The sequence below is a fragment of the Taeniopygia guttata genome, chromosome 37 (assembly GCF_048771995.1).
Source record: "Taeniopygia guttata chromosome 37, bTaeGut7.mat, whole genome shotgun sequence".
Classification (NCBI taxonomy): Eukaryota; Metazoa; Chordata; class Aves; order Passeriformes; family Estrildidae; genus Taeniopygia; species Taeniopygia guttata.
This window is the reverse complement of record NC_133062.1, coordinates 285,795-308,087: the sequence shown is the minus strand read 5'-3', so window position 1 is coordinate 308,087 and position 22,293 is coordinate 285,795. Positions and strand designations below refer to the sequence as shown.

Here is a 22,293-nt window from a genome sequence, read left to right as displayed (position 1 = left end):
CCCCCATTTTTTGGGTTTTTTTGGGGTTTTTTTTGGGGTTTTTTTGGGTTTTTTGGGGGGTGGGGGAGGGGTGAAGGTGACCCCTCCCCCCATTTTTGGGTTTTTTTTGGGGTTTTTCGGTGTTTTTTTTGGGTTTTTTTGGGGGGTGGGGGAGGGGTGAAGGTGCCCCCCCCATTTTTGGGTTTTTTTTTTGTTTTTTTTGGGTTATTTTTGGGGTTTTTTGGGGGTTTTTTTGGGTTTTTTGGGTTTTTTGGGGGGCGGGGGAGGGGTGAAGGTGACCCCTCCCCCCATTTTTAGGGTTTTTTTGGGTTTTTTTGGGTTTTTTTGGGTTTTTTGGGTTTTTTGGGGGGTGGGGGAGGGGTGAAGGTGACCCCTCCCCTCCCCCCCCTTTTTTTATTGTTTTTTTTGGGGGTCCCAAAATCCGCGACAGGTGCGGGGTGGGGGAGGGGCGCGCGGTGACGTCACCGCCCCTCCCCCCCTCCCCCCCCCCTTTTTTCTTTTGTTTTCACCCAAAAAAGGCCCTGAGGGGGTCTCGGCCCCTCCCCCCCCCCCCGCGGTGTCGCATGTCGCGACATATCGGGGAACAATGGCAGTGACGTCATCGCGCGGGGGGAGGGGCGGGACCCCCATAAAGGGACCCCCCAAAAAAGGGGGGGAGGGGCGCGAGTGGGACCCCCGGGACGGGAACGCGGTGGGGGAGGGAATTTGGGGGGATTTGGGGGATTTTGGGTTTTTCTGGGGGGATTTTGGAGATTTTGGGGTTATTTTCGGTTTTTTTGGGGGGATTTGGGGGAATTTTGGGGATTTTGGGGGGGATTTTGGGGGGATTTGGGAATTTTTGGGGAGTTTTTGGGGAGTTTTTGGGGGGTATTTTGGATTTTTTGGGGGGATTTTAGGGTTTTTGGGGCGATTTGGGGTTTTTTCGGGTTTTTTTGGGGTATTTTGGATTTTTTTGGGGTTATTTTGGGTTTTTTTGGGGGGATTTGGGGATTTTTTGGGGGGATTTGGGGATTTTTTGGGGGTTTTTTGGGGAGATTTGGGGATTTTTTGGGGGGATTTGGGGATTTTTTTGGGGGATTTGGGTTTTTTTGGGGGTATTTTTGGTTTTTTGGGGGGATTTTGGGTTTTCTGGGGGAATTTTGGGTTTTTTTTGGGGGGTTTGGGGTATTTTGGGTTTTTTTGGGGGGATTTTGGGTTTTTTGGGGGGATTTTGGGTTTTTTCATGGGTTTGGGGGGGAATTTTGGGGTTTTTTTTTGAGGGTTTTGGGGGTGTTTGGGGGGCTCTGGTTTTCTGGGTTTTTTTGGGGGGATTTTTTGGGGTTTTTTGGGTTTTTTTGGGGTTTTTGGGGGATATTGACCCCTCCTGCCCCCCCCTCCCCGTGCCCCTCCCCCTCCTCAGGACCCCCCGAAATCGGCGCCATGTCGGAGCCCGAGGAGGAGTTCGAGTGAGTGACCCCAAAATCCCCCAAAATCCCCCCAAAAACCTCCCAAAAACAGCCATGGGACCCCCAAAACCAGCCCTGGGACCCCCAAAATCCCCCAAAATCCCCCCAAAAACAGCCCTGGGACCCCCAAAATATCCCTGGGACCCCAAAACCCCCCTGGGACCCCCAAAATCCCCCAAAATCCCCCCAAAAATATCCCTGGGACCCCCAAAATCCACCTGGGACCCCCAAAACCAGCCCTGGGACCCCCAAAATCCCCCAAAACAACCTTGGGACCCCCAAAATCCCCCAAAATATCCCTGGGACCCCAAAAATACCCCAAAACCTTCCCAAAATCCCCCAAAACTTCTCCAAAATCTTCCTGGGACCCCCAAAACCTCCCCAAAATCCCCCCAGGACCCCCAAAATCCCCCCAAAATCCCCCCAAAATCTCTGTGGGATCCCCAAAACCCCCCCAAAATCCCCCCAGGACCCCCAAAATCTCCCCGGGACCCCCAAAATCCCCCAAAACCTCCCCAAAATCTCAGTGGGACCCCCAAAATCCCCCAAATCTCCCCAAAATCCCCCCAAACCCCCCCCAGGACCCCCAAAATCCCCCCAGGACCCCCAAATTCTCCCAAAACCTCCCCAAAATCCCCCCAGGACCCCCAAAATCTCTGTGGGACCCCCAAAATCTCAGTGGGACCCCCAAAATCCCCCAAAATCTCCCCAAAATCTCTGTGGGTCCCCCAAAATCCCCCAAATCTCCCCAAAATCCCCCAAAACCCCCCCAGGACCCGCAAAATCCCCCAAAACTGCCCCAAAATCCCCCCGGGACCCCCAAAATCCCCCAAATCTCCCCCAAATCCCCCAAAATCCCCCCAAGACCCCCAAAATCCCCCAAAACCTCCCCAAAATCCCCCAAATCTCCCCAAAATCCCCCAAATCTCCCCCAAAATCCCCCAAATCTCCCCCAAAATCCCCCAAATCTCCCCCAAAATCCCCCAAATCTCCCCAAAATCCCCCAAATCTCCCCCAAAATCCCCCAAATCTCCCCAAAATCCCCCAAAATCCCCCCGGGACCCCCAAGTGGCCCCTCCCCCCTCACCCTCTTTTCCCCCCCCCAGGGAGCAGCCGGAGGGTGAGTGACCCCAATTAACCCGGTAATTAGCGCTAATTAACCCCCCCCCCCCGGACCCAAAACCCCCGTAATTAACCCCAAAGTGTTAATTAATCCCGGTTAATTAACATGTTAATTAACATTAAACCCCCCCTAGAACCCAAAATCCCCTTAATTAACCCCAAAGCGTTAATTAATCCTGGTTAATTAACATGTTAATTAACATTAAACCCCCCCTAGAACCCAAAATCCCCTTAATTAACCCCAAAGTGTTAATTAATCCTGATTAATTAACATGTTAATTAACATTAAACCCCCTCTAGAACCCAAAATCCCCTTAATTAACCCCAAAGTGTTAATTAATCCTGGTTAATTAACATGTTAATTAACATTAAACCCTCCCTAGAACCCAAAATCCCCGTAATTAACCCCAAAGTGTTAATTAATCCTGGTTAATTAACATGTTAATTAACATTAAACCCCCCCAGAACCCAAAATCCCCTTAATTAACCCCAAAGTGTTAATTAATCCTGGTTAATTAACATGTTAATTAACATTAAACCCCCCCAAGAACCCAAAATCCCCTTAATTAACCCCAAAGTGTTAATTAATCCTGGTTAATTAACATGTTACTTAACATTAAACCCCCCCTAGAACCCAAAATCCCCTTAATTAACCCCAAAGTGTTAATTAATCCTGGTTAATTAACATGTTAATTAACATTAAACTCCCCCTAGAACCCAAAATCCCCTCAATTAATCTCTAATTAGTTATTAATTAGGGGTTATCTAATCGTTAATTAATTAATTTTATTTGTAATTAATATTAAGAGGTCTGGGGGGTGCTAATTACCATAATTACCTCGCTAATTAGCGTGGGGGGGGTGGGGGCGCTGCCCCCCCTCCCCCTCCCCAAATTTCCCCAGAGGAGGCGGAGGAGGAGGAAGAGGAGGAGGAAGGTGAGGAAGGAAACCCCAAAAAACCCCAAATTTGGGGAATTTCACCCCAAAAAAACCCAAATTTGGGGAATTTCGCTCGAAAAAAACCAAATTTGGGGGAAATTCCCAAAAAAACCCCAAATTTGGGGAATTTCGCTCAAAAAAAACCCAAATTTGAGGGAAATTCCTACAAAAAAACCCCAAATTTGGGGGATTTCCCCAAAAAAATCCAAAATTTAAAGGAAATTCCCCCCAAAAAACCCCAAATTTACAGAATTTCGCTCAAAAAAAACCAAATCTGAGGGAAATTTCCCCCCAAAAAACCCAAATTTACAGAATTTCACTCAAAAAACCCCAAATCTGAGGGAAATTCCCACAAAAAAACCCCAAATTTGGGGGATTTCCCCCCAAAAAAACCCATTTTTGGGGAAATTCCCAAAGAAAACCAACAAATTTGGGGAATTTTGCTCAAAAAACCCAAAATTTGGGGGATTTCCACAAAAAAAAAACCCAAACTTGGGGGATTTTCCCAAAAAAAACCCAAATTTGGGGGATTTCCCCCCAAAAAAAACCCCAAATTTGGGGGATTTCCCCAAAAAAAAACCCAATTTGGGGGAAATTCCCAAAAAAACCCACAAATTTGGGGATTTCACCCCAAAAAAAACCAAATTTGGGGAATTTTGCTCAAAAAAACCCCAAATTTGGGGGATTTCACCCCAAAAAAACACCAAATTTGGAGGATTTCCCCCAAAAAAAACCCAAATTTGGGGGAAATTCCCAAAAAAACCCACAAATTTGGGGGATTTCCCCCCAAAAAAACCCAAATTTGAGGGAAATTTCCCCAAAACCATCCAAATTTGGGGGAAATTCCCCCCAAAAAAACCCAAATTTGGGGAATTTTGCTCAAAAAAAACCCCGAATTTGGGGGATTTCCCCCTAAAAAAACCAAATTTGGGGAATTTCGCTCAAAAAAACCCAAATTTGGGGGATTTCCCCCCAAAATTTGAGGGAAATTTCCCCAAAAAAACCCCAAATTTGAGGGAAATTCCAAAAAAACCCCACAAATTTGGGGAATTTCCCCAAAAAAACCTAAATTTGAGGGAAATTCCCCCCAGAAAAACCCAAATTTGAAGAATTTCGCTCAAAAAAACCCAATTTTCGGGGATTTCCCCCAAAAAAACCCCAAATTTGAGGGAAATTCCCCCAAAAAACCCCAAATTTGGGGAATTTCGCTCAAAAACCCCAAAATTTGGGGAATTCCCCCCAATTCTGACCCTCCCTGCTCCTCCCCCACAGCCTCGGAGCCCCCGAAACCTCCTGAGGAGCCCGGTAGGACCCAAAATCCCAAAATTCACCCCAAAATCCCAAAAATATCCCCAAAATCCCAAAAATCACCCCAAAACCCCAAAAATATCCCCAAAATCCCAAATCACCCAAATAACCCCCAAAGCACCCCAAAATCCCCAAAATCACCCCAAAAATGACCTAAATCACCTCAAAAATCTCCCAAATCACCCCAAAATCCCCCAAATCACCCCAAAAATGCCCCAAATAACCCCAAAATCCCAAAAATCACCCCAAAATCCCAAAAATATCCCCAAAATCCCAAAAAATCACCCCAAAAATGACCTAAATCACCCCAAAACCCCAAAAATCACCCCAAAAATGACCTAAATCACCCCCAAATCCCCCAAAACACCCCAAAACCCCAAAAATCACCCCAAAATCCCAAAAATCACCCCAAAAATTCCCCAAAACACCCCAAAATCCCCCATATCACCCCAAAAATGCCCCAAAACACCCCAAAATCCCAAAAATCACCCCAAAATCCCAAAAATCACCCCAAAAATGCCACAAAACACCCCAAAATGCCCCAAATCACCCCAAAATCCCCCAAAACACCCCAAAATCCCAAAAATCACCCCAAAATCCCAAAAATCACCCCAAAAATGCCCCAAATCACCCCAAAATCCCCAAAATAACTCCAAAATCCCAAAAATATCCCCAAAATCCCCCAAATCCCCCAAAAATGCCCCCAAACAGCACAAAAATGCCCCAAATCACCCCAAAAATGCCCTAAATCACCCCAAAATCCCAAAAATCACCCCAAAAATGACCTAAATCACCCCAAAATTCCCCAAATCACCCCAAAAATGCCCTAAATCCCCCAAATCACCCCAAATCATTCAAAAAATGTCCTAAAACACCCCAAAAATGTCCTAAATCCCCCAAATCACCCCAAAAATCCCCCCAAATTTCCCCAAACACTCCAAATTCCCCCAAACCCCCCAAAATTTCCCCAAATTCCCCCAAAATCCCCCAAATCCCCCAAATCCCCTCAAATCCCCCAAATTTCCCCAAACCCCCCAAAATCCCCCCAAATCCCCCCAAAACCCCCCAAATTTTCCCCAAATCCCCCAAATTTCCCGAAATTTTACCCCAAAATTTCCCCAAATCCCCCAAATCCCCCCAAATTTCCACAAATTTCTCCAAATCCCCTCAACCCCCCCAAATTCCTCCAAATTTCCCCAAATTTCCCAATATTCCCCCAAATTTCCCCCAAATTCCCCCAAATCTCGCCCCAAATTTCCCCAAACCCCCCAAAGTCCCCCAAAATCCCCCAAATCCCCCCAAATCTCCCCAAAATTTCCCCAAATCCCCCAAATCCCCCCAAATTTCCCCAAACCCCCCAAATTTCCCCCAAACCCCCCAAATCCCCCCAAAATCCCCCAAATTTCCCCCAAATTTCCCCAAAATCCCCCAAATCCCCCCAAAATCCCCCCAAATCTCCCCTAAATTTCCCCAAATCCCCCAAATTTCCCCAAAATTCCCCCCAAATTTCCCCAAATTCCCCCAAATCTCCCCAAATCCCCGAAATTTTACCCCAAATTTTCCCCAAATCCCCCCCAAATTCCCCCCAAATCCCCCAAATTTTCCCCAAATTCCCCCCAAATCCCCCAAATCCCCCAAATTTCCCCAAATCCCCCCAAATCCCTCTGATTTCCCCCAAAACCCCCAAAATCCCCCCAAATCCCCCCCAAATTTCCCTGAATTTCCCCAAATTCCCCCAAATTCCCCCAAACCCCCCAAATTTCCCCAAATCCCCCCCAAACCCCCCAATTACCCCCCTAATTTCCCCCAAAATCCCCCAAATTTCCCCCAAATTCCCCCAAATTTCCCCAAATCCCCCCAAAACCCCCAAATTCCCCCAAATTTCCCAAAATCCCCCAAATTTCCCCCAAATTTCCCCGCAGAGGAGGAGCGGCCGCGGCCCCGGTGAGGCGGATTTTGGGGGGATTTGGGATTTTGGGGTTTTTTTGGGGGTTTTGGGGGTCTCTGACCCCCCCGACCCCCCCCAGCCCCCCCCTGACCCCGCTGGCGCCCCCCAAAATCCCCGAGGGGGAGCGCGTCGACTTCGACGTGAGTTTGGGGGGAATTCGGGGGATTTTGGGGGTTTGGGGGTTTGGGGGGTTTGGGGTTTTTGGGGAAGATTTGGGGTTTTTGGGGGGAATTTTGGGGGGGAATTTGGGGAGAATTTGGGGAGAATTTGGGGGATTTGGGGGGAGATTTGGGGGGGAATTTGGGGGTTTTGGGGGAGATTTGGGGAAATTTGGGGGATTTGGGGGAAATTTGGGAGGAATTTGGGAAGATTTGGGGTTTTTGGGGGGATTTTGGGGTTTTTGGAGGTGAATTTGGGGGGAAATTTGGAGGTTTGGGGAGGATTTAGGGTTTTTGGAGGAGATTTGGGGGGTTTGGGGGTGATTTTGGGTGGAATTTGGGGGGTTTTGGGGTTCTTGGAGGGGATTTTGGAGGGATTTGGGGGATTTGGGGTTATTGGGGAGGATTTGGGGGGGATTTGGGGGGTTTTGGGAGGATTTGGGGTTTTTGGAGGTGAATTTGGGGATTTTGGGGGGGGTTTGGGGGAGATTTGGGGTTTTTGGAGGTGAATTTGGGGGGTTTTGGGGGGGATTTAGGAGAGATTTGGGGGTTTTGGGGGGAATTTTGGGGGGGATTTGGGGATTTTTGGGGGGGATTTTGGGGTTTTTGGAGGGGATTTTGGGGAGATTTGGGGTTTTTGGAGGTGATTTTAAGGGTGATTCGGGGTTTTTGGAGGGGATTTTGGGGTTTTGGGGGGGATTTGGGGGAAATTTGCGGGGAATTTGGGGTTTTTGGGGGGAATTTGGAGGAGATTTGGGGGGGAATTTGGGGAGGATCTGGGGAGGATTTGGGGTTTTTGGGGGGAATTTGGGGGAATTTGGGGAGGATTTGGGGTTCTTGGAGGTGAATTTTTGGGGGGAGGATTTTGGGAGGATTTGGGGTTCTTGGAGGGGATTTTGGGGGGAATTTGGGGGTTTGGGGGCAAGATTTCGGTGGGATTTGGGGTTTTTGGAGGTGAATTTGGGGGGATTTGGGGTGAATTTGGGGAGGATTTGGGGTTTTTGGGGAAGATTTGGGTGATTTGGGGGGAATTTGGGGTTTTTGGGGGGATTTGGGGAGGATTTGGGGTTTTTGGGGGATTTGGGTTTTTTGGAAGTGAATTTGGGGGGATTTGGGGATTTTGGGGGAGATTTGGGGGTGAATTTGGAGGGAATTTGGGGAGGATTTGGGATTTTTGGGGGGGATTTGGGGAGGATTTGGGGTTTTGGAGGTGAATTTGGGGGGAATTTGGGGTTTTTAGAGGGGATTTTGGGGGAATTTGGGGGTTTTTTTTGATGTTTTTTGGGGTAAATTCGGGGGTTTTTGGGAGAATTTGGGATTTTCAGGAGAGAATTTTGGGATTTCTGGGTTTATTTGTGGTTATTTTTTCGGTTTATTTGGGATAATTTTGGGGTTTATTTGGGGATTTTTGGGTCGGGATTTTTCCGAGTGGATTTTTTGGGTTAAATTCGGGTTTTTTTGGGTCTGGGGTCTCAGGACATCCACCGGAAGCGGATGGAGAAGGAGCTGCTGGGGAGGAATTTTTGGGTTTATTTTGGGTTTTTTTAGGGTTTTTTAGGTTAATTTGGGGATTTTTGGGTCGGGTTTTTTCCGAGTGGATTTTTTGGGTTAAATTTGGGGTTTTTTGGGTCTGGGGTCTCAGGACATCCACCGGAAGCGGATGGAGAAGGAGCTGCTGGGGAGGGATTTTTGGGTTTATTTGGGTTTATTTGGGATTTTTTTGGGTTTTTTAGGTTTTTTTGGGGATTTTTGGGTCGGGATTTTTCCGAGTGGATTTTTTGGGTTAAATTCGGGGTTTTTTGGGTCTGGGGTCCCAGGACATCCACCGGAAGCGGATGGAGAAGGACCTGCTGGAGCTGCAGACCCTCATCGACGCCCATTTCGAGCAGCGGCGCCGTGAGGAGGAGGAGCTGAAGGGGTTAATGGAGCGCATCGTGAGTTCGGCATTTTGGGGAAATTTTGGGTTTTTTGGTTTTTTTGGGGTTTTTTTTCTGTCTGGAGACGTTATTTGGGGATTTTGGGGAGGTGCTCTGGAGTTTTTTGGGGAAATTTGGGGGTTTTGTGTTTTTTTGGGGTGATTTCAGGTGAGTTGGGGATTTTTTTGGGGCAGTTTTGGGGGTTTTGGGATTTTTGGGGTTCTTTTGGGGTGTTTTGGGCCATTCTGAGGTGATTTGGGGTGTTTGGGGCGGTTTTGGGGTATTTTTTAGCTGTTCTGGGGTGGTTTGGGCTGGTTTTGGGGTACTTTGGGCTGTTTTTGGGGTACTTTGGGCTATTTTTGGGGTTTTTGGAGTTTTTTGGGCTGGTTTTGGGCTGTTTTTGGGGTGTTTGGGCCATTTTTGGGGTTTTTGGGGGGTTTATTGGGCCGTTCTGGGGAGTTCTGGGCCAGTTTTGGTCTGTTTTTGGGATGTTTTGGGCCGTTTTTGGGCTGGTTTTGGGGTGTTTTTGGCCTGTTCTGGGCCGGTTTTGGTCTGTTTTTGGGGTGTTTGGGCCGTTTTTGGGTTTTGGGGTTTTTTTTGGGTTTTTAGAGGTTTTTTTGGGCCGTTCTGGGGAGTTCTGGGCCAGTTTTGGTCTGTTTTTGGGGTGTTTTTTGCCTGTTCTGGGCTGGTTTTGGGGTATTTGGGCCATTTTTGGGTTTTTTGGGGTTTTTTGGGCCACTCTGGGGAGTTTTGAGCCAGTTCTGGGCTGGTTTTGGGGTGGTTTTGGGGTGTTTGGGCCATTTTGGGGGTTTTTGGGGCCGTTTTGGCCCGTTTTGGGGAGTTTTGGGCCCGTTTTGGTCTGTTTTTAGTCTGTTTTTGGCCTGTTCTGGGCCATTTTTGGGCTGTTTTTGGGGTGTTTGTGGCCTGTTCTGGGCTGGTTTTGGTCTCTTTTTGGGGTGTTTGTGCCATTTTTGGGGTTTTTGGGCCATTTTTGGGCCGTTTTGGGCGGTTTTGGGCGGTTTTGGGGCCGTTTTGGGCCGTTTTGGGGCCGTTTTGGGGCGGTTTTGGGCTGTTCTGGTCTGTTTTTGGGGTTTTTGGGCTGTTTTTGTGTTTTTTGGGGTTTTTGGGGCCGTTTTGGGCCGTTTTGGGGCCGTTTTGGCCTGTTCTGGGCTGGTTTTGGGCTGGTTTTGGCCATTTTTGTGGTTTTTGGGGTTTTTTGGGCCGTTTTTGGGCCGTTTTGGGGCCGTTTGGGGCCGTTTTGGGGCCGTTTTGGCCTGTTCTGGTCTGTTTCTGTGTTTTTTGGGGTTTTTGGGGTTTTTGGGGCCGTTTCGGGGCCGTTTTGTGTTTTTTTGGGGTTTTTTGGGGTTTTTGGGGCCATTTTGGGCCGTTTTGGGGCCATTTTGGGCGGTTTTGGGGTTTTGGGGGTTTTTGGGGCCGTTTTTGGGCCGTTTTGGGGCAGTTTTGGGGCCGTTTTGGGCCGTTTTTGGGGTGTTTTCGGGCCATTTTGGGCTGTTTTTGGGCTGTTTTTTGCCTGTTTTGGCCTGTTCTGGGCTGTTTTTGGGGTTTTTGGGCTGTTTTTGTGTTTTTTGTGGTTTTTGGGGTTTGGGGCCGTTTTGGGCCGTTTTGGGGCCGCTGTACACTCAGCTCCCGCAGGAGCGGCGCCGCGCGGAGCGGAAGGAGCAGCTGAGGAACCGAACCGAGAAGGAGCGCGAGAGGCAGGCCAGGCTGGCGGTGAGGGGACCCCAAAATCCCAAAAATTCACCCCAAAATCCCACCCTGGAACCCCCAAAATCCTCCTGGTGACCCCAAAATCCCTCAAATCCACCCCAAAATCCCTCAAATCCACCCCAAAATCCTCCTGGGGACCCCAAAATCCTTTAGATCCATCTCAAAATCCCTCAAATACACCCCAAAATCCCTCAGAAACACCCCAAAAACCCCCCTGGAACCTCAAAATCCCTCAAATTCACCCCAAAATCCCTCCTGGGGACCCCAAAATCCTCCTGGGAACCCCAAAATCCCTCAGATCCACCCCAAAATCTTCCTGGGGACCCCAAAATCCCTCAGAAACACCCCAAAATCCCTCAAATTCACCCCAAAATCCTGCAAATCCACACCAAAATCTTTCAGATCCCTCAGATCCACCCCAAAATCCCTCAAATCCACCCCAAAATCCCTCAAATCCACCCCAAAATCCTCCTGGGGACCCCAAAATCCCTCAGATCCACCCCAAAATCCTCCAAAATTACCCCCCAAATCCCCCAAAATCCCCCCCAAATCCCCCCAAAATCCCCCAAAATCCCCCCAAATCCCCCCCAAATTTCCCGAAACCCCCAAATCTCCCCCAAATCCCCCCAAATCCCTCCAAACCCCCCCCAAAATCCCTCCAATATCCCCCCAAATCCCCCAAACCCCCCAAAATTTTCCCAAATTCCCCCCAGGAGGAGAAGCTGCGCAAGGAGGAGGAGGAGGCCAAGAAAAGGGCGGAGGACGACGCGAAGAAGAAGAAAGTTCTGTCGGCCATGCCCCACTTCGGGGGTTACCTGGCCAAGGTGGGCACCCCAAAATCCCCCTGAATTCCCTCCAAAATCTCTCCCCCGATTTTCCCCCAAATCCCCAATTTTCCCCAAAAAATCCCATTATTTCCCCCCAAAAATGCCCCTGATTTCCACCTAAAAATCCCCTGATTTTCCCCCAAATTCCCCCACTGATTTCCCCCCAAAAATCCCCTGATTTCCCCCCAAAATCCCCTGATTTCCCCCCAAAATCCCCTCCTGAATTCCCCCCAAAAAATCTCCCCAAATCCCTCTGATTTCCCCCATAAATCCCCCTGAATTACCCCCAAATCCCCCTGATTTCCCCTATAAATCCCCAATTTCCCCCCAAATCCCCCCGACTTCCCCCCAAAATTACCCCCAAATCCCCCTGATTTCCCCTCAAAATCCCCCTGATTTCCCCCCAAAATCCCCTGAATTCCCCCCAAATCCCTCTGATTTTCCCCCAAACCCCCCCCCGATTTCCCCCATAAATCCCCGATTTCCTCCCCAAGTCCCCCTGATTTCCCCCAAATCTCCCTGATTTCCCCCCAAAATCCCCCCCAAACCCCCCTGATTTCCCCCCAAAATTACCCCCAAATCCCCCAATTTTCCCCATAAATCCCCAATTTCCCCCCAAATCCCCCTGACTTCCCCCCAAAATGCCCCAAATTCCCTCTGATTTCCCCCCAAAATTCCCCAAATCCCTCTGAATTCCCCCCAAAAATGCTTAAATTCATCCAAAATCCCCCAAATTCCCCAAATCCCCCAATTTTCCCCCAAAATCCCCCCAAATCCCTCTGATTTCCCTCAAAATCCCCCCGATTTCCCCCCAAACTCGCCAAACCCCTTTGATTTCCCCCAAAATTCCCCAAATCCCGCCGATTTCCCCCCAAAAATGCCTGAAATTCATCCAAAATCCCCCCATTTCCCCCAAATCCCCCCCTGATTTCCCCCCAAACTCCCCAAATCCCCCTGATTTCCCCCAAAAAATGCTTAAATTCATCTGAAATCCCCCAAAATTCCTCCAAATCCCCCCAATTTCCCCCCAAATTCCCCAAATCCCCCAATTTCCCCCAAAACTCCCCAAATCCCCCGATTTCCCCCAAATTTCCCCAAATCCCCCAGGCCGAGCAGCGTCGGGGCCGTCGCCAGACGGGGCGGGAGATGAAACTTCGGATCCTGGCGGAGCGACGGCGGCCGCTGGAGATCGAGGGGCTGAGAGAGGAGGGGCTCAGGTGGGCCAAAATGTCCTAAATTTAACCCAAAATATCCCCAAAATATCCCAAAATATCCCCCCGAGGGGCTGAGAGAGGAGGGGCTCAGGTGGGCCAAAAACCCCCAAATTTAACCCAAAATATCCCCAAAATATCCCCAAATATCCCCCCGAGGGGCTGAGAGAGGAGGGGCTCAGGTGGGCCAAAATATCCTAAATTTAACCCAAAATATCCCCCAAAATATCCCCAAAATATCCCCCGAGGGGCTGAGAGAGGAGGGGCTCAGGTGGGCCAAAATATCCCAAATTTAACCCAAAATATCCCCAAAATATCCCCAAAATATCCCCCCGAGGGGCTGCGGGAGGAGGGGCTCAGGTGGGCCAAAATATCCCAAATTCACCCCAAAATATCCCCCAAAATATCCCCAAAATATCCCCCCGAGGGGCTGCGGGAGGAGGGGCTCAGGTGGGCCAAAATATCCTAAATTTAACCCAAAATATCCCCCAAAATATCCCCAAAATATCCCCCCGAGGGGCTGCGGGAGGAGGGGCTCAGGTGGGCCAAAATATCCTAAATTTAACCCAAAATATCCCAAAATATCCCCCCGAGGGGCTGAGAGAGGAGGGGCTCAGGTGGGCCAAAATATCCCAAATTCACCCCAAAATAGCCCAAATTCACCCCAAAATATCCCAAATTCACCCCAAAATATCCCCCCAAAACCCACTCATAACCCCATAAAACCCCTAAAAAACCCGTAAAAACCCCAAAATCCCATAAAAACCCCAAAATTGCCGTTTTTAGGGCCAAAGCGGAGGAGCTCCACGCGTGGATCCAGTCCCCAAACCCCATAAAAACCCCATAAAAACCCCATAAAAACCCATAAAAACCCATGAAAATCATATAAAAACCCCATAAAACCCCATAAAAACCCCAAAATCCCATAAAAACCCCAAAATTGCCATTTTTAGGGCCAAGGCTGAGGAGCTCCACGCGTGGATCCAGTTCCCAAACCCCATAAAAACCCCATAAAAACCCCATAAAAACCCATAAAAATCATATAAAACCCCCATAAAAATCTTTAAAAAACCCAAAATCCCATAAAAACCCCAAATTTGATGTTTTTAGGGCCAAAGCGGAGGAGCTCCACGCGTGGATTCAGCAGCTCGAGTCCCCAAAAACCCCACAAAAACCCATTAAAACCCCATAAAAACCCATAAAAATCCCATAAAAACCCCATAAAAACCCATGAAAATCATATAAAAACCCCATAAAAATCCATAAAAAACCCAAAATCCCATAAAAACCCCAAATTTGATGTTTTTAGGGCCAAAGCTGAGGAGCTCCACGCGTGGATCCAACAACTCGAGTCCGAGAAGTTCGACCTGACCGAGAAACTGCGGCGGCAGCGCTACGAGGTGGGACCCCAAAAACCCCAAAAGTGCCCAAAAAACCCCAAAATGGGACCCCAAAAACCCCAAAATGGGACCACAAATTGGGACCCCAAAATGGGAGCCCAAAACTGCCCAAAAACCCCAAAATGGGACCCCAAATTGGGACCCCAAAAACCCCAAAACGGGATCCCAAAATGGAACCCAAAAACCCCAAAAAAGGAGCCCAAAATGGGACCCCAAAAACCCCAAAAGTGCCCAAAAACCCCAAACGGGACCCAAAAACTGCCCAAAATGGAACCCCAAAAACCCCAAAATGGGACCCCAAAATGGGACCCCAAAAACCCCAAAATGGGACCCCAAAAACCCCAAAACGGGACCCCAAAACTGCCCAAAAACCCCAAACCCGAACCCCAAAATGGGACCCCAAAACTGCCCAAAAACCCCAAAATAGGACCCCAAAATGGGATCCCAAAAACCCCAAAACGGGACCCCAAAACGGGACCCCAAAAGTGCCCTAAAACCCCAAAATGGGACCCAAAAATGGAACCCCAAAAACCCCAAAATGGGACCCCAAAATGGGACCCCAAAACTGCCCAAAAACCCCCAAAATGGGACCCCAAAAACCCCAAAATGGGACCCCAAAACTGCCCAAAAACCCCCAAAATGGGACCCCAAAAACCTCAAAACAGGAACACAAAATGGGACCCCAAAAACCTCAAATGGGACCCCAAAAAGTGCCCCCAAAAACCCCCAAAATGGGACCCCAAAAACCCCAAATGGGACCCCAAAACGGGACCCCAAAATTGCCCAAAAACCCCAAAACAGGAGCCCAAAATGGGACCCCAAAAAACCCAAAATGGGACCCCAAAAACCCCAAAACAGGAACCCAAAACGGGACCCCAAAACTGCCCAAAAACCCCCGAAATGGGACCCCAAAAACCCCAAAATGAAACCCCAAAATGGGACCCCAAAACTGCCCAAAACCCCCAAAACGGGACCCCAAATGGGGACCCCAAAAACCCCAAAACGGGACCCCAAAATGGGACCCCAAAACTGCCCAAAAACCCCAAAATGGGACCCCAAAAACCTCAAAATGGGACCCCAAAATGGGACCCCAAAACAGGACCCCAAAACTGCCCAAAAACCCCCAAAATGGGACCCCAAAAACCCCAAAACTGGGACCCCAAAATGGGACCCCAAAAACCCCAAAAGGGGACCCCAAAAACCCCCAAAATGGGGACCCCAAAAACCCCAAAATGGGACCCCAAAAACCCCCAAATGGGACCCCAAAAACCCCAAAACGGGACCCCAAAATGGGACCCCAAAACTGCCCAAAAACCCCAAAAAGGGACCCCAAAACTGCCCAAAACGGGACCCCAAAATGGGACCCCAAAAACCCCAAAATGGAACCCCAAAAACCCCAAAACGGGACCCCAAAAACCCCAAAATGGGACCCCAAAAAGGGACCCCAAAAACCCCAAAATGGGACCCCAAAAAGGGACCCAAAAAACCCCAAAATGGGACCCCAAAACTGCCCAAAAACCCCAAAACGGGACCCCAAAATGGGACCCCAAAACTGCCCAAAAACCCCAAAACGGGACCCCAAAATGGGACCCAAAAACTGCCCCAAAAACCCCAAAATTGGACCCCAAAAAACCCCAAAAACCCCAAAACGGGACCCCAAAACTGCCCCAAAAACCCCAAAATGGGACCCCAAAAACCCCAAAAGTGCCCAAAAACCCCAAAACGGGACCCCAAAAACCTCAAAATGGAACCCCAAAATGGGACCCAAAACCCCCAAAATGGGACCCCAAAAACCCCAAAACAGAAACCCCAAAACTGCACAAAAACCCCAAAACGGGACCCCAAAAACCCCAAAATGGGACCCCAAAACCCAAAACCAAAGTGGGCCCCAAAACCCCAAAATGGGGTAATTTTTTGGGTTTTTGGGGTCCCATTTTGGGGTAATTTTTGGGGTTTTTGGGGTTCCCAGTTTGGGGTTCCCATTCCCATTTTTGGGGTGTTTTTTGGGGTTTTTGGGGTCCCATTTTGGGGTAATTTTTGGGGTTTTTGGGGTCCCATTTTGGGGTAATTTTTGGGGTTTTTGGGGTTCCCAGTTTGGGGTTCCCATTCCCATTTTGTGGTAATTTTTGGGGTAATTTTTGGGGTTTTTGGGGTCCCATTTTGGGGTTGTTTTTGGGGTTTTTGGGGTCCCATTTTGGGGTAATTTTTGGGGTTTTTGGGGTCCCATTTTGGGGTAATTTTTGGGGTTTTTGGGGTTCCCAGTTTGGGGTTCCCATTCCCTTTTTGGGGTGTTTTTTGGGGTTTTTGGGGTCCCATTTTGGGGTAATTTTTGGGGTTTTTGGGGTCCCATTTTGGGGTTGTTTTTGGGGTTTTTGGGGTCCCATTTTGGGGTAATTTTTGGGGTTTTTGGGGTCCCATTTTGGGGTAATTTTTGGGGTTTTTGGGGTTCCCAGTTTGGGGTTCCCATTCCCATTTTTGGGGTGTTTTTTGGGGTTTTTGGGGTCCCATTTTGGGGTAATTTTTGGGGTTTTTGGAGTCCCATTTTGGGGTAATTTTTGGGGTTTTTGGGGTTCCCAGTTTGGGGTTCCCATTCCCATTTTGTGGTAATTTTTGGGGTAATTTTTGGGGTTTTTGGGGTCCCATTTTGGGGTTGTTTTTGGGGTTTTTGGGGTCCCATTTTGGGGTAATTTTTGGGGTTTTTGGGGTCCCATTTTGGGGTAATTTTTGGGGTTTTTGGGGTTCCCAGTTTGGGGTTCCCATTCCCTTTTTGGGGTGTTTTTTGGGGTTTTTGGGTCCTTTTTGGGGTAATTTTTGGGGTTTTTGGGGTTCCCAGTTTGGGGTTCCCATTCCCAGTTTGGGGTCCCTTTTTGGGGTAATTTTTGGGGTTTTTGGGTTCCCATTTTGTGGTGGTTTTTGGGGTTTTTGGGTCCCATTTTGGGGTAATTTTGGGGTTTTTGGTATTCCCAGTTTGGGGTTCCCATTCCCAGTTTGGGGTCCCATTTTGGGGTTGTTTTTGGGGTTTTTGGGGTCCCATTTTGGGGTAATTTTTGGGGTTTTTGGGGTTCCCAGTTTGGGGTTCCCATTCCCAGTTTGGGGTTATTTTTGGGGTGGTTTTTGGGGTTTTTGGGTTCCCAGTTTGGGGTAATTTTTGGGGTTTTTGGGGTTCCCAGTTTGGGGTTCCCATTCCCAGTTTGGGGTTATTTTTGGGGTGGTTTTTGGGGTTTTTGGGGTCCCATTTTGGGGTAATTTTTGGGGTTTTTGGGGTTCCCAGTTTGGGGTCCCTTTTTGGGGTAATTTTTGGGGTTTTTGGGGTCCCATTTTGGGGGGGTTTTTGGGGATCCCATTTTGGGGTAATTTTTGGGGTAAATTTTGGGGTTTTTGGGGTTCCCGAACTGACCCCGCCCCTCCCCCCAGATCAACGTCCTGTACAACCGCATCAGCCACGCCCAGAAATTGTAAATTCCGGATTTTGGGGCATTTTGGGGGATTTTGGGGGATTTTGGGGGATTTGGGGACTTTGGGGGGATCCTGAGGGGTTTTCGGGGTTATTTCGGGGAAATTTGGGGATTTTTGGGGGGATTTTTTGGGTTTTTCGGGGGCTCATTTTGGGGGGTTTTGGGGGTATTTTGGGGCCTTTTACCGGTATTTTTGGGGCATTTTTTGGGGTATTTTGGGGCGGTTTTGGGGCATTCTGGGGTGTTTTGGGGCATTTTGGGCTATTTTTGGGTATTCTGGGGTATTTTGGGCAATTTTTGGGCGTTTTGGGGGTGTTTTGGGGCTATTTTTGGGAATTTCGGTCCATTTTTGGGTATTTTGGGCCATTTTTGGGGCATTTCTCGGTATTTTTGGGGTGTTTTGGGGCTATTTTTGGGCATTTTGGGCCATTTTGGGGTTACTTTGGGGCATTTTTGGGCCTTTTGGGGGTATTTTGGGCCATTTTTGGGGCATTTTTGGGCGTTTTGGGGTTATTTTGGGGCATTTCTCGGTATTTTGGGGTTTCTGGGGGGCATTTTTGGGTATTTTGGGGTTTTTGGGGGGCATTTTTGGGCGTTTCGGGGTTATTTCGGTCCATTTTGGGCCATTTTGGGCCATTTTCGGCCGCCCCTCCCCCACAGCAAGAAGGTGGCCAAGGGCCGCGTGGGCGGGCGCTGGAAGTGACCCCGCCCCCTCTGACGTCACGGCGCGGGAACCCCTCACGTCACTCACAAACCCGTTACGTCAATAAAAACCCATTACATCATCCAAAAACCGCGATTACGTCACTCATTATCAATGACGTCACCCCCGCGCCGCCCTTCCCATCATCCCCCGCGCCCGCCGCGCCGTTGCCATGGCGACCACGCCCCCGCGCTTCCGGCCCCGCCCCCCTTGCGGCGGCGGCCCCGCGCCCGCCATGGCGGCGGCGGCGGCGGCGGCGGCGGCGGCGGCCCGGGAGCGGCGGCGGGAGCAGCTGCGGCGCTGGGAGGAGGCGGCGGCGGCGGCGCCGGGCCCGGGGGAGGCTCGGCCGGGGCCGCCGCGGGTCCGTTTCGAGCGGCAGGCCGAGTTCCGCGCCGCCTGCGCAGGCGCAGAGCTGGCCGAGGCGCGCGCCATGGTGATGGCGCCCGAGGGCGGGGGGCGCGCGCTGCTGGGCGGGGCCAACGCGGACGGGATCAGCGCGCTGCACCAGGTGGGCGGGGCTTGGGGGCAAGGGGGCGGGGTTTGAGGGGATAGGGGCGGGGTTTGGGGGATAGGGGCGGGGTTTGGGGAATAGGGGCGGGGCCAACGCGGACGGGATCAGCGCGCTGCACCAGGTGGGCGGGGCTTGGGGAAAAGTGGGCGGGGTTTGGGGAAAAGGGGCGGGGTTTGCAAGAATGGGGCGGGGCCAATACCGGCGTGTGGTACCGGGTGGGCGTGGCTTGGGGAAAAGGGGCGGGACCTGTGAGGAGTGGGAGGGGCTTGGGGTGAGTGGGCGGAGCTTTGGGGGCCTATATTGGGTCTGGGGGTGTCCCCGATGTCCCCAAATGTCCCCAAGATGTCCCCAGGGATGTCCCCAATGTCCCCAACCCCATCCCCGGTGTCCCCAGGGGTGTCTTCGATGTCCCCAATGTCCCCAGAGGTGTCCCCACGGTGTCCCCACGATGTCCCCAATGTCCCCACGGTGTCCCCACGGTGTCCCCAAGATGTCCCCAGTGTCCCCAACCCCATCCCCAGTGTCCCCAGGGGTGTCTTTGATGTCCCCGATGTCCCCAGGGGTGTCCCCACAGTGTCCCCACGATGTCCCCAATGTCCCCACGGTGTCCCCACGGTGTCCCCATGATGTCCCCAGGGGTGTCCCCAATCTCCCCAAAGGTGTCTTTGATGTCCCCAAGATGTCCCCGGTGTCCCCAGGGGTGTCCCCAGTGTCCCCAACCCCATCCACAGTGTCCCCAGGGGTGTCTTCGATGTCCCCAGGGATGTCCCCACGGTGTCCCCAACGTCCCCAAGATGTCCCCAATGTCCCCAAGGCTGTCCCCAATGTCCCCAACTCCATCCCCGGTGTCCCCAGGGGTGTCTTCGATGTCCCCAAGATGTCCCCAGTGTCCCCAGGGATGTCCCCACGATGTCCCCAATGTCCCCAATGTCCCCAGGCGTGCATTGATGAGAACATGGAGGTGGTGCAGTCCCCGAGGGGGTTTTGGGGTGTCCCCAAGATGTCCCCAATGTCCCAAATGTGTCCCCACGGTGTCCCCAATGTCCCAAATGTGTCCCCAAGATGTCCCCACTGTCCCCAGGCGTGCATTGACGAGAACATGGAGGTGGTGCCGTCCCCGAGGGGGTTTTGGGGTGTCCCTGGGGGTATCCCCGATGTCCCCAGGGGTGTCTTTGATGTCCCCAAGATGTCCCAAATGTGTCCCCAATGTCCCCAAATGTCCCCAGGCGTGCATTGACGAGAACATGGAGGTGGTGCAGTTTTTGGTGGAGAGCGGCGCCGACGTCAACCAGGCGGACAACGAGGGCTGGACCCCCCTGCACGTGGCGGCGGCCTGCGGGTGCCACCACATCGCCCAGTGAGTGCCCAGAACGTGCCCAAAATAGCCTGAAATCACCCCAAAAATATCCCCGAAATATCCCCAAAAATATCCCCGAAATATCCCCAAAATATCCCCAAAATATCCCCAAAATATCCCCAAAATACCCCGGAATCACCCCAAAAATATCCACAAAATATCCCTGAAATATTCCTGAAACATCCCTGAAATATCCTCAAAATACCCCCAAAATACCCTGAAATCACCCCAAAAATATCCACAAAAAATCCACAAAATATCCCCAAAATACCCTGAAATCACCCCAAAAATATCCCCAAAAATCCCTCACCTGTGACCCCTGTGTGACCCCTGTGTGACCCTGTGTGACCCCTGTGACCCCTGTGTGACCCCTGTGTGACCCCTGTGTGACCCTGTGTGACCCCTGTGTGACCCTGTGTGACCCCTGTGTGACCCCTGTGTGACCCTGTGTGACCCTGTGACCCCTGTGTGACCCCGTGACCCCTGTGTGACCCTGTGACCCCTGTGTGACCCCTGTGTGACCCCTGTGTGACCCCTGTGTGACCCCTGTGTGACCCTGTGACCCCTGTGTGACCCCTGTGTGACCCCTGTGTGACCCCTCTCACAGGTACCTGCTGTCCCACGGTGCTGATGTCACCGCTCTCACCTGTGACCCCTGTGTGACCCCTGTGTGACCCCTGTGTGACCCCTGTGTGACCCCTGTGTGACCCCTGTGTGACCCCTGTGTGACCCCTGTGTGACCCCTCTCACAGGTACCTGCTGTCCCATGGTGCTGATGTCACCGCCCTCACCTGTGACCCCTGTGTGACCCTGTGACCCCTGTGTGACCCTGTGTGACCCCTGTGTGACCCCTGTGTGACCCCTGTGTGACCCCTCTCACAGGTACCTGCTGTCCCACGGGGCCGATGTCACCGCCCTCACCTGTGACCCCTGTGTGACCCCTGTGTGACCCCTGTGTGACCCCTGTGTGACCCTGTGTGACCCCTGTGTGACCCTGTGTGACCCTGTGACCCCTGTGTGACCCCTGTGTGACCCCTGTGTGACCCCTGTGTGACCCCTGTGTGACCCCTGTGTGACCCCTGTGTGACCCCTCTCACAGGTACCTGCTGTCCCACGGTGCCGATGTCACCGCCCTCACCTGTGACCCCTGTGTGACCCCGTGACCCCTGTGTGACCCCTGTGTGACCCCTCAGGTACCTGCTGTCCCACGGGGCCGATGTCACCGCCCTCACCTGTGACCTGGAGCTGCCCCTGGAGGTGGCCGAGGACGAGGCGCTGGAGGAGCTGCTGAGGGCGGAGCTACAGAGCCGAGGTGGGCGGGGCCTGAATGGGCGGGGCCTAAATGGGCGGGGCTTGTCTGCTGAGGGCGGAGCTAAAGAGCCGAGGTGGGCGGGGCTTGGGTGGGCGGGGCTTGGGGTGGGCGGGGCTTGGCTGCTGAGGGCGGAGCTGAACAGCCGAGGTGGGCGGGGCCTAAATGGGCGGGGCTTAAATGGGCGGGGCTTAAATGGGCGGGGCTTTGGGGATGGGGTGTGGTTTGTGGTGGGTGTGGCCTAGGAAGGCGTGGCTGTGCCCAGGTGTGCCCAGGTGTGGTCAAGGTATGTCCAGGTGTGGTCAGGGTGTATCTGGGTGTGCCCAGCTGTGCCCAGGTGTGGTCAAGGTGTGCCCAGGTGTGGTCAAGGTGTGCCCAGGTGTGCCCAGGTGTGGTCAAGGTGTGCCCAGGTGTGCCCAGGTGTGGTCAATTTGTGCCAAAGTATGGTCAGTTTGTGCCCAGGTGTGCCCAGGTACCCCCATAGTGTGTCTGGGTGTGGTCAGGGCATGTCCAGGTGTGCCCAGATGTGGTCAGGGCGTGCCCAGGTGTGGTCAGTTTATGCCCAGATGTGGTCAGGGTGTGCCCAGGTGTGCCCAGGTGTATCCCAGGTGTGCCCAGGTGTGCCCAGGTGTGCTCAGGTGTGGTCATGGCACATCCAGGTGTGTCCAGGTGTGGTCAGGGCGTGTCCAGGTGTGGTCATGGCACATCCAGGTGTGTCCAGGTGTGGTCAGGGCGTGCCCAGGTGCGGTCATGGCACGTCCAGGTGTGCCCAGCTGTGGTCAAGGTGTGTCCAGGTGTGCCCAGGTGTGATCATGGCACATCCAGGTATGCCCAGGTGTGGTCAAGGTGTGCCCAGGTATGGTCAGGGCATGCCCAGTTGTGCCCAGGTACTGCCATGGTGTGTCCAGGTGTGGTCAGGGCATGCCCAGGTGTGCCCAGGTGTGCCCAGGTACCTCC

The 22,293-nt window shown here is 51.6% G+C and overlaps 2 protein-coding genes and 1 long non-coding RNA gene across 8 annotated transcripts in view; all 3 read left to right on the top strand.

Moving 5' to 3' along the window:
* The first annotated feature begins 647 nt into the window (after positions 1 to 647).
* LOC140681603 (uncharacterized) lies at positions 648 to 2,586 on the top strand. Its single transcript, XR_012052657.1, has 3 exons — positions 648 to 691; positions 1,400 to 1,445; positions 2,552 to 2,586. It is a non-coding gene; the product is annotated as an uncharacterized lncRNA (long non-coding RNA).
* Positions 2,587 to 2,922: 336 nt separating this feature from the next.
* TNNT1 (troponin T1, slow skeletal type) lies at positions 2,923 to 18,249 on the top strand. The gene is made up of 12 exons (XM_072921438.1): positions 2,923 to 2,964; positions 3,418 to 3,502; positions 4,778 to 4,810; positions 6,736 to 6,757; positions 6,841 to 6,901; positions 8,737 to 8,853; positions 10,489 to 10,566; positions 11,277 to 11,387; positions 12,498 to 12,607; positions 13,911 to 14,001; positions 17,416 to 17,456; positions 18,117 to 18,249. Exons 1-12 carry the CDS (start codon positions 2,923 to 2,925, stop codon positions 18,157 to 18,159), a joined length of 834 nt encoding a protein of 277 aa, XP_072777539.1. The 3' UTR covers positions 18,160 to 18,249.
* Positions 18,211 to 22,293, top strand: part of PPP1R12C (protein phosphatase 1 regulatory subunit 12C) — a 28,113-nt gene continuing 24,030 nt past the window's right edge. For 4 of the 6 annotated variants that reach the window (XR_012052655.1, XR_012052656.1, XM_072921561.1 and 1 more), the window contains exons 1-3: positions 18,295 to 18,667; positions 19,897 to 20,027; positions 21,221 to 21,339. Coding sequence is in view for 4 of the 6 variants with exons in the window: in XM_072921561.1 (XP_072777662.1) it covers positions 18,332 to 18,667; positions 19,897 to 20,027; positions 21,221 to 21,339 (586 nt within the window). In the remaining 2 variants the exon portion in view is untranslated. Of the gene's footprint in view, positions 18,668 to 19,896; positions 20,028 to 21,220; positions 21,340 to 22,293 lie in introns of all 6 variants that reach the window. The other 2 variants (XM_072921559.1, XM_072921558.1) reach the window with 1 other exon arrangement.